Raw genomic sequence first — 9411 nt, 5'->3', positions numbered from 1 at the left:
ATGTTCAATCTTGTACAAAAATAGTCTAAAAGGGGAAACTGTCAGGCATTAAAAGATTGTTTGCTCATATACAAACTGCATAAAATATAAATTTTTACAATATTTTTTATAGATGAATAGGGAAATGAATGGGAAGCATACAGGTCAGGTGTGTGACCCATCCACTTAATTTGACATCACAAAGGGATTGGCATAAAACACACACTCACTGACACGCAGTGTTAAACTCACAGGTTGAAGTTCTCCTCCAGGTAGCAGCGATTCCTCAGTAGCCCCGCCCACAGCTGCACGCCGATGATGCCAAAGATGAAGAATACGAAGAAGCAGAGCAGCAGCACATTGCCTAGCATGGGTAGAGTGTCTAGCAGCAGGTTCACCAGGATACGCATACCTGTGTGTTGCAGCAGGTCAATCAATCAAAGATTATCACAGGCTTACGCCATTGATGAGAAAACACAACCTTTGTATATAGATTGCTTTGTTGCACAATGTCTCTTGGGTATGTGGATCCTATCGTAGGTCTATTACAACTAAACCTACTGTTACAATGAAATTGATTCTACCAATCTCTGTTTATGGAATGTTGTAAGTATGTATTACCAATACATTAGAAGCATCCGTGATTACACACTACTACATTTTTTAGCCTTTGATTTCTCTTTACATTAACATAGAAGACACCAATCATGTTTTAATAGCAGATCTGAAAGAGTGAAAAATTGTCATATGTTGTCAGTGGATATTTTCTCCCCCCGCCCGTTTTCTGACTGCCTCTTCACTGTTAACTTTCTGATGAAGACAAAAATGTCCAAAACAATTTACTGAAATAATTAAGAATCCTCAATATGTTGATACAAAGTTTAATCTGCATGGAATTACATTCTCTTTAAAACGTATTGGCTGTTGGAATTTAGTAGAAATGAAACATAACTATGAAAATTAAAAGCCTACCTAAAGCCTAACATTTTTAGACATTTATTTGAAAATCTGCTAATGAGAGCAAACTGATTTGAAAGCACATACAGTATACTAACTACTTTACAGTCCACCCCATGAACTAACAAGGGTAACCAGGCTACATGAGGTCCCATTTATGATTAGATGAACCCTAATTGCAGAAATACAAGCTCGTCCCCTGTCGAAAAATCATGACCTCATCCCCTGTGGATGGGCCCCGCCCTGCAGAGATGACATATTGAGATGTGAATAGTGGAACATAATGACAGCTGATTGGATTAAGAAGAGAGAGAGGTGAAACCCACTGATGAGATCACAGCCACCTTGTACTGACACCTGAGAGAGGAGTGTGCTTCAGTGCCATACTGTGATTCATGAATAACAACTCAACAGTAGGTTTATGTGTCGTAAACACAACAGCGCATCTAACCTGCCAACATACTGAATGACAGGAGAGAAGCTGAGAGAGATGATGACAATGTACACACATGCAGACAATATTTACAAGAATTCAAATACCTTAAGTTCTAATCAATGCTGTCACTGCCTTTTGTTTTTTTACTACATCTAGATCAGTGATTATGTGCCCATTTAAAATGTGTGTGCTCATGTTTAGAGGCTCATTAATCAGGTCAACATACAGTGTGTATCTGCATGTGTAGAATAATTGATTTTGAACACCAATGTAAAGAGTGGTCAAAGTGCAATATCCACCTTATGCCAAATAATATTTTGTATGAAGGAGAAGATCCCTCCTGCCTTTGGCAAAGCTCTTTGTAGAGAAAAAAGATGTGAATAACACATTGACATCAATGAGTCAATCTTGGATGAGGAATCCATGAAAATTCAATCGCAATTTTTTTTTTAAGAGAATAAACACCCGTCTTGTTCCTGCGGCCAATTTGTCTCGTCTACTTGTATTAAATGGAGAGCAGTAGCATTGCTTGTGTGTATGGGTCTCTGGTGGCGACTGGAGTCGAGTCTAAATGTGTTTGTTCCCCAGGGTCCTTATCATTAGGCCACTGTTCCATTAGGCCTAATTGGGTGAAGAGAGGGAAAGACGGATGGAGTGGAAGAGAGGAAAAACAAGAATGAGACACAACCCGAGGGTGTGCCGAAAAAATACGAAAATAGGAAAGAAAGTAGGAAGGAACGAAAGAACAAAAAGAAAGAGAAAAAGGTGCATGCAAACAAGAGACAAGTATTACAGGAAATGAAAGCGTACAAATGTAATCAGACAGAAAAGAAACTGTATGGTATCATACGAATCAATCTTTTTTTCAGCTTTCCTCCTTATTTTTGTCATTCTCTCGCATCTTCACTACCTGTTTCCATCTCTCTCCCCTCCTGGTGACTGTACCAGTTTGCCAGCTCCTGTAGTTCCCAGATAAAGATGGATGCCTCCCCTAGCGCCACAATGGAAACACATTTACAGCTATCTGCCTGTGCTATTTATTAAACCACAAGAGTTCTCTTCTCTTTCCTTCCTTAAAACACTAGTTTCTACAGTGTTTTGTTGTCTAGCACTCCCACTATCTTAAACCAATTTGACCAAAAAGGAAGGTTAACACAACAGCGCACACACACACACACACACACACACACACAAACACAAACACAAACACACACACACACCACACACACACACACACACACACACACACACACCACACACACACCACACACACACACACACCACACCGTACAGGACTGCTACTGTCATTTTGTTGAAGGGTTACAAATTGAGGTGTGTGAGAGGTCAGAAAGTGTTCATGCTCCCTGTGTACTCCCTGTGTGCTCTGTGGGCAAAGTAATGATCCAACAAAACAAGTAACAAATAGCTTCATCCCCATGCTCCCTAATGCCAAATGAGGTCAAGGAGAGTGGACAAAATTAGGTTACTACATGCAGCTTACTGTTCACATCGTAAAAATATGCACACATCACACACACACGCACACACACACACAGGCACACACACAACTACAGTATGACCAAATATGAACAAGAGAAACTATGAGTAGACTCATGTAAACACACACACATATACACACTAGACAGTACATCATACAAGACATAATACTATATACAACATCAGTATACACTGTATATACATAATATATCACGATTATATATTATATTACATATATTATATATATATATATATATATATATGTATATATATATACTGTGTATATATGTATATACTATACATATATGTACTGTATACATGCATGAATATGCAACTATGCATATGCTAACAAACTCATAGATTCATGCTGATGCATAATCATCTCTAGAAAGCAGATTTGTTTACAATCTGTACACTTGAAACACTATGCCCACTCTACTACATTACGCTTCAAGTGGTTTGAATGCAGTGTCTGAGTACTGCTGCTGTGGTCATCTTAAATATTGGGCTGAGTAGGATCCACCTGAAAGGTAACTTGTATTTTGTAATGTGCGGGAAATTAAAATCAATTTGGACACTGTATAAGTATTTTCAGAAGGGGGTGATGAAAGCAGCAGAGAAGAAAAACTGCATGATATAAGCTGAAAAGGTAAAGTAATTGGTTGGATAAAAAAACATAAAAAAGGCTATAGATGTGTGCTTGTTGAAATAACACAAAGGAAGCTTGTGGACAAAAGTGTTGTAACTGTCCATACTTGCAGTCTGAAGGCCCTGCATAGCCAGAAAGCATCTCACAAGCAGACTTAAACACATCCACTCTTTCTGCTCATCTCTCCCCGTGAAAAATATAAAAACCTTCTGATCAGTAACTAGATGGCTTTCTTTTTCCTACAGTCTCTGTCCCCAATGCCCAAACGGAATTTTGCAACAGGGCTTTCACGCAATCAGCTCCATACTGCTGCAGACTCTTTTCATTGATTATTTGGAAGAGAGGGCCTCTCTCAGTGACTTTAAAATATTGAGGTCCTTATCTGACCTGTACTGAATCAAAGTTTTCTGTTTAAGAGTGTGTGTCAAAACCAAGTTATTTACATGAAAAAAGTATACAATCTCAAAAAGCATGCCTTTTTTATATTAACGGAAAATGTGTTTTGTTTTTAAGAATACGAATTACTTGATATTAGTATCTAAAACTTCATTGCCCACAAGTAGCATTTACTACTAATGCTTGGCTCACTGCTAAACTATTGCACTAAGTGACCAGACCAATCGGAACATAGCTTGGGCAGGCTAACTGGTGCTTATAATTGTAAATAGTTGCCTGATAGGGCAGTAGGACAAAGAAATCAATAGGAGTTAAAAGTTTGGCCAAGAATTAAGTTGTAGATGAAAGGAACAAGTTGATGGTCACGGAATGATCAGTGGAGCAGCATTAATAGATGGTTTGTAAATCTGATAAAGCTGTGACTCAGGGCCTGAGCGGGCTGTGTGATTAAGCATAAGATGAATGTTTAATGATGCCTGTGGGGAACAGGTGGCTCGCAAAAAAGCTAGAGATGAAATACATATACATGAATTTCCATGCAGATGCATTTGTGCTTTATGTGGACTGACAGACACACAGGAGCACAAAGACCAAGTACAAGCACAGACAAGTATTGTCACGTTAAAGCACACTTTTGCACAAACAAAAAAATGTAAATGTTCTCACTTGGCACTCTGTTGATGGCTTTGAGTGGCCGAAGGACCCGCACTGTCCGAATGGCCGACAGGTTGATGTTCTGCAGGTCCAGTGAGTACTCTACCATCCTGGATAAACAAACAGAGAGAGAGAGAAGGAAAGGCAGAAAACAAAAAGAAAGAGAATATCATTTAACCTTTTGGTTCTTGCCTGGGTGAGCTACTGGTTCACAATATGACAAAAAATGATTACCACGGCAGCAGCTGGACCAGAGACCTCTGCTCATGAGATAACACCAATGGTCATTCTTGGAGCTAGTCGCAACTGTCCCCTCCCAGAGCTTTGGGAGCTTCAACAGTATGGGAAATGTCTACTGTAAAGAGTGTTGCAACACTCAAGAGAAAGAGGTGGAGGGATAAAGTGACAAAGCATCAAAAGGGGGGAATTACATGAAAGGGAGGTGAGCAAGAGAAAGAAAGAGAGCAGGAAAAGAGGGATTCATTCTATTCTAAGTGTTGCCTGCCGGATGTTGTGGCTCAGTCAGAGCCTGGCATCTGGTAGCAAGTCATTTCCACAGCATGGCTAAGCTGTTTGTGCCCCAAAACCCAAACCACTTTCACAGGAGAATGGCCATGGTTTGCCGTGTATATGTGTGTGTGTGTGTGTGTGTGTGTGTGTGTGTGTGTGTGTGTGTGTGTATGTGTGTGTGTGTGTGTGCGTGTGTGTGTGTGTGTGTGCGTGTGTGTGTGTGCGCAGTGTGTGTATGTTTGAATGTAGCACACTTATATTACATGACTGTTATCATCAACACATAGATAGTGACAGAAGTGAGTGAGTTTTTACAGTATGTGTTAAAGATAAGGGCCACTTTGTGTATGTAGTGCAAATGGTGTACATTGTGTAATAGTTTTTAAGCGTGTCTGTGCACAGAATTGATGGGCCCGGGGCTACAGCAGTGTTGGGACAGCATGATACCAACAGCAGCAGCAGTCCCTCAAGCTAATAACACCCAAACCGCATCCACTGGCTTTGACAAAACAAGCTCACTGTCTCTCACATACACAGATTTATGGACCGTGTCATTTACAATAATGTGATACTTTATTAATCCCACAGGGAAATTATTTTCATTTGCCCTTCACCACAGTGCAGTCACCAACAGAGTAACACCCCAGCTCCCACTTAAGTAGCATACTTGTTATAACAAGCGGGTTGAACTACCACTTAGCTGACAGGCAGTTTATCATATTTAAGTGAAATATCTAAAATAAATTTGGGTGTTTTTTGGGGTGAAACGGGTACTTCTTCTGGACTTGTAACAGTCTTTTTTGTTTGTACGGTAAAGCTTACAAGCCTTGAGAGAGTGTATCTTTACAAGTATGTAGAGGCATGTTGCAGACCAATTTTGTAGTCGGAAGTACAGAGTCCCAGTATAATGAAGAGTTTCTATTACAATCTGCCTCGAACAAATTTAGTATCTATGGTAGATTTGGGCTGCAGAACAGATATCAAAAGGGAGTTTTTAAAGACTTAAAACACTAAACACAATGTTTAGGTAGCTCAAGGGCAAGACAACTGGATTGTTTAACTGTACGTAGCTTGATTAGGTTACAGGGTGAGAAATAATCCATTAGACAGATTTCACCCACAAAATCAAAACCAATCACATGGATGCACATTTACGTACTATTTTTTAAGTGATCCAAAAGCATTTGGAAGAAAGCATTTGGAAAACGTGAAAGAGAGAACAGGAGATCACAGATGTTCCTGCACATGTGTGGGTCTTTGAACATGTGTCTTTGTGTGCCGTATGCGCGCCGTGTGTGTGTATATGTGTGTGCGCTCTATAGAAGTGTCTCTTTCTGTACACATCAATCAGGCCGCTGTGTTTGGGAGGGTAATTAATGGACTGCCGGAAGCGTCCTTTTTACGATTGTTCTCTATTTCCCCACATTCCTTTTTTGCTTGTGATGTCTTCATGTCATTCATGCTTTTTTGTAAAAGTGTGTGTGCGTGTTTATATCGATATGACATGAGGAGCTTTAAGGGGAAACCCAGAGTAGACCAAATGAGAGGAGGTCAGAGGCACATTTAACATTAGAGACAAGGAAAATAACAAAAAGCATCTTGAATCAAGACATCTGAAATCTTTCGTGATTTAACTGTCAAATTAACAACATGCATCAAAGATGAAGTTCAGCATCAAGAAAGTAGTTTTCCTGCATCATTTACATAAAATCCACAATCTTGCTTTAAGAAAGCAGCAATAAGAAATCTTATAATAATAATAATAATAATAATAATAATAATAATTTTGACTTATATAGCGCCTTTCACAAACCCAAGGACATCGAGTTTGAAAAAAAATACCGTCAATGTCAGTTTGGAGTAAGAAAGTACAACATTTCTTTGACCTGATACATTTTTTTCAACCTATCTAAGGCATACATTAGAATAAATATGGAAAGCATGACTGATTTTTTTTTGTGCTTCATCCCTGATCAAAAATCTCAGCGGACACATGCACAGAGACATACTACAATGTTTCTGTTGGCACTGCAGATACCAGACAGGCTAGGTACTCTTACATTTCAGTGTAGGGGATTAGGCTAGAACAAAATATGCAGTATAGAAAATAAAGGAGACTATGAGTGGCAGGGTTATGAAGCAAAAGCATGAAACCACCCGGAGAGCCTGTCTGGACGAAAGCCTGGTCTGTATGGGGTCTGAAGGGGAAATGACAAGGGAACATGTACATTCAAGCATGTGAAGAAGAGCAACAAAGGAGGGCAAGAGAGCAAGGTGGTGCCTGGGGGTAACAGACACGGAGCTCATAGCAGACTGTGGGCTGTGATTTGGCCTGGCAAGTTTGGCAATGCCGTCTGCAATTAGCCTAGACGCTAATCTAGGGCTGCTGCCAAGAGGAAACGAAGACATTCACACTAGTGCATATACCCACACACAATAACACACACACACACACACACACACACACACACACACAACACACACACACACACACACACACACACACACACACACACACACACCATACACACACGCACGCACGCAAGTGCAGATTAACAAACTCTAAAGGCATACGATGACAAACTGTAATCTCTGTGTGTAATTGTGTGCCACCAACACACACCAACACACACTATAAGCATCCATGAATATCCACTGGCTATAAAGTGATTCATCTCAAATAGAGATAAATGTCCCTCCACCTAACCTGGTTAGTCTGTTGCTCTACCTTTCTTTGTGTGCTATTATACAAGCTTCTCTCTCTCTCTCTCTCTCTCTCTCTCTCTCTCTCTCTCTCTCTCTCTCTCTCTCTCTCTCTCTCTCTCACACCACACACACACACACACACGCTTGCTTTATTGCCCATGTCTGAGCCTCTCATTTCACTTCGTTCAGAGCAGGTGTTCGAGCAGGTGTGTTTGCTTTTGTTTTGTTCATATGCTTCCATCTAGTGTGTGTGTGTCACACGGTTGTAGCCCATGCAAAGGGCATTTCATAAGAGCAATCCAAACTTATGCAATACCTTACACAATATATAACTATGCATTTGTATAGTCTTGTGGGCAGTTGTTGTGGATCTTTCCGCAGTGGGTACATCTCGAAAACTCAGGTTTAAATGATCAGTTTCCGTCTTTCATTCCCTCATTTCTTTTCTTCTTCATGTCTGCCTAATAAACTTTTTTTACTTTCAATGTATACATATGTGCTTGTCCAAAACAAACCTTGTGCTATCTACTCACCAAGTGTTAATTAATGTGGAAAAAATTTAAAATAAAACAGACAAATGACAGCATGCTTTATCCAAGTGAATACCCAATACTGTATCGTGCCCAGTCTTCTGTTATACTGTAGTGTCTGTGGCAGTGCACCAGTGGTTGCTGCCTTATGGTTTCATTCTCAGAGGACACCCCCCACCTGCCCCATTTACTGTCACAGTGTTGCATGTGCAATTAGTCTTCTGATTAAATGTCTCCAAGGCTTATAGAACATGCTTCATGAGATTGCATCTGTACTGTTAAAATGTTGATTGTACCATAACATGAAACTGGTTCCAATTAAAATACAAAATTGGATATAAGTAAATCCTTTTTTGCGCAAAAGTATAATTTTGAAAAGAATCATAATGTTTTTACCATGGATTAATGAACAAATGATTATTGTTTTAAATCTCGGACTTGTACTTTATGAACTTAACTGACATGCAAATTAGCAGATGAAGAATGAATGTTGATGACAATGTTTTGTTAACATCTGTAGTTTGGTTCCCTCTGCTTATCCTTTCTGATCTATTTAGTGTCCACACTGACGTTTTACGAAGAAACCAGGAGTTGTAAACATGAAGTCACATGGATTGACAGGTTACTCATTCATTAGACAGTTTTGGTGACCTGTCATCCTGCATCATCAGCGCTACACAGACCCGCAAAATGAAAATGTGAAAATGTCTCGAGTGACTGAAAATCATGCTGCACTTAACAGCACTTGACGGCTTCATTATATACTCAGATTTTAATACAGAGCTTGAACAAATAGTTTGGAGCAGACTGGACTGAAGTAAAAGTGACATTCCGCTGCAATCAGAGCAAGGAAACAAGTCCTGAAGGCAACACGTCCTCCAAATTAACAGGACAACGTTGTTTGTCAGAGTCTAGTCTCGCACTGCCAGACCTTCCTCCACAGCGATGCAAAGTAAGGTCTAGCTTGTCTACACAGCATTGTGGGATGGTTTATTGGCATCAAAATCCTCTTGGGTGCCTCTGCCTTGGAAAGGAACTTGTCTTGGTGGAACATGTGTACGTTCAAAGGTTGTTTCAGTCGTGCGACAGGAAACTTC

The 9411-nt window shown here is 40.0% G+C and overlaps 1 protein-coding gene across 1 annotated transcript in view; it reads right to left on the bottom strand.

Moving 5' to 3' along the window:
• cacna1ia (calcium voltage-gated channel subunit alpha1 Ia) overlaps positions 1 to 9411 on the bottom strand; it is a 43610-nt gene that overhangs the window by 27002 nt on the left and 7197 nt on the right. The window contains exons 3-4 of the mRNA XM_032538166.1: positions 4581 to 4678; positions 232 to 391 (exon numbers count right to left, since the gene is read on the bottom strand). Coding sequence (XP_032394057.1) covers positions 232 to 391; positions 4581 to 4678 — 258 coding nt within the window. The remainder of the gene's footprint in view (positions 1 to 231; positions 392 to 4580; positions 4679 to 9411) is intronic.

The sequence above is a fragment of the Etheostoma spectabile genome, chromosome 15 (genome assembly GCF_008692095.1).
Source record: "Etheostoma spectabile isolate EspeVRDwgs_2016 chromosome 15, UIUC_Espe_1.0, whole genome shotgun sequence".
Classification (NCBI taxonomy): domain Eukaryota; kingdom Metazoa; phylum Chordata; class Actinopteri; order Perciformes; family Percidae; genus Etheostoma; species Etheostoma spectabile.
This window is presented reverse-complemented; position numbering and strand designations above follow the sequence as displayed.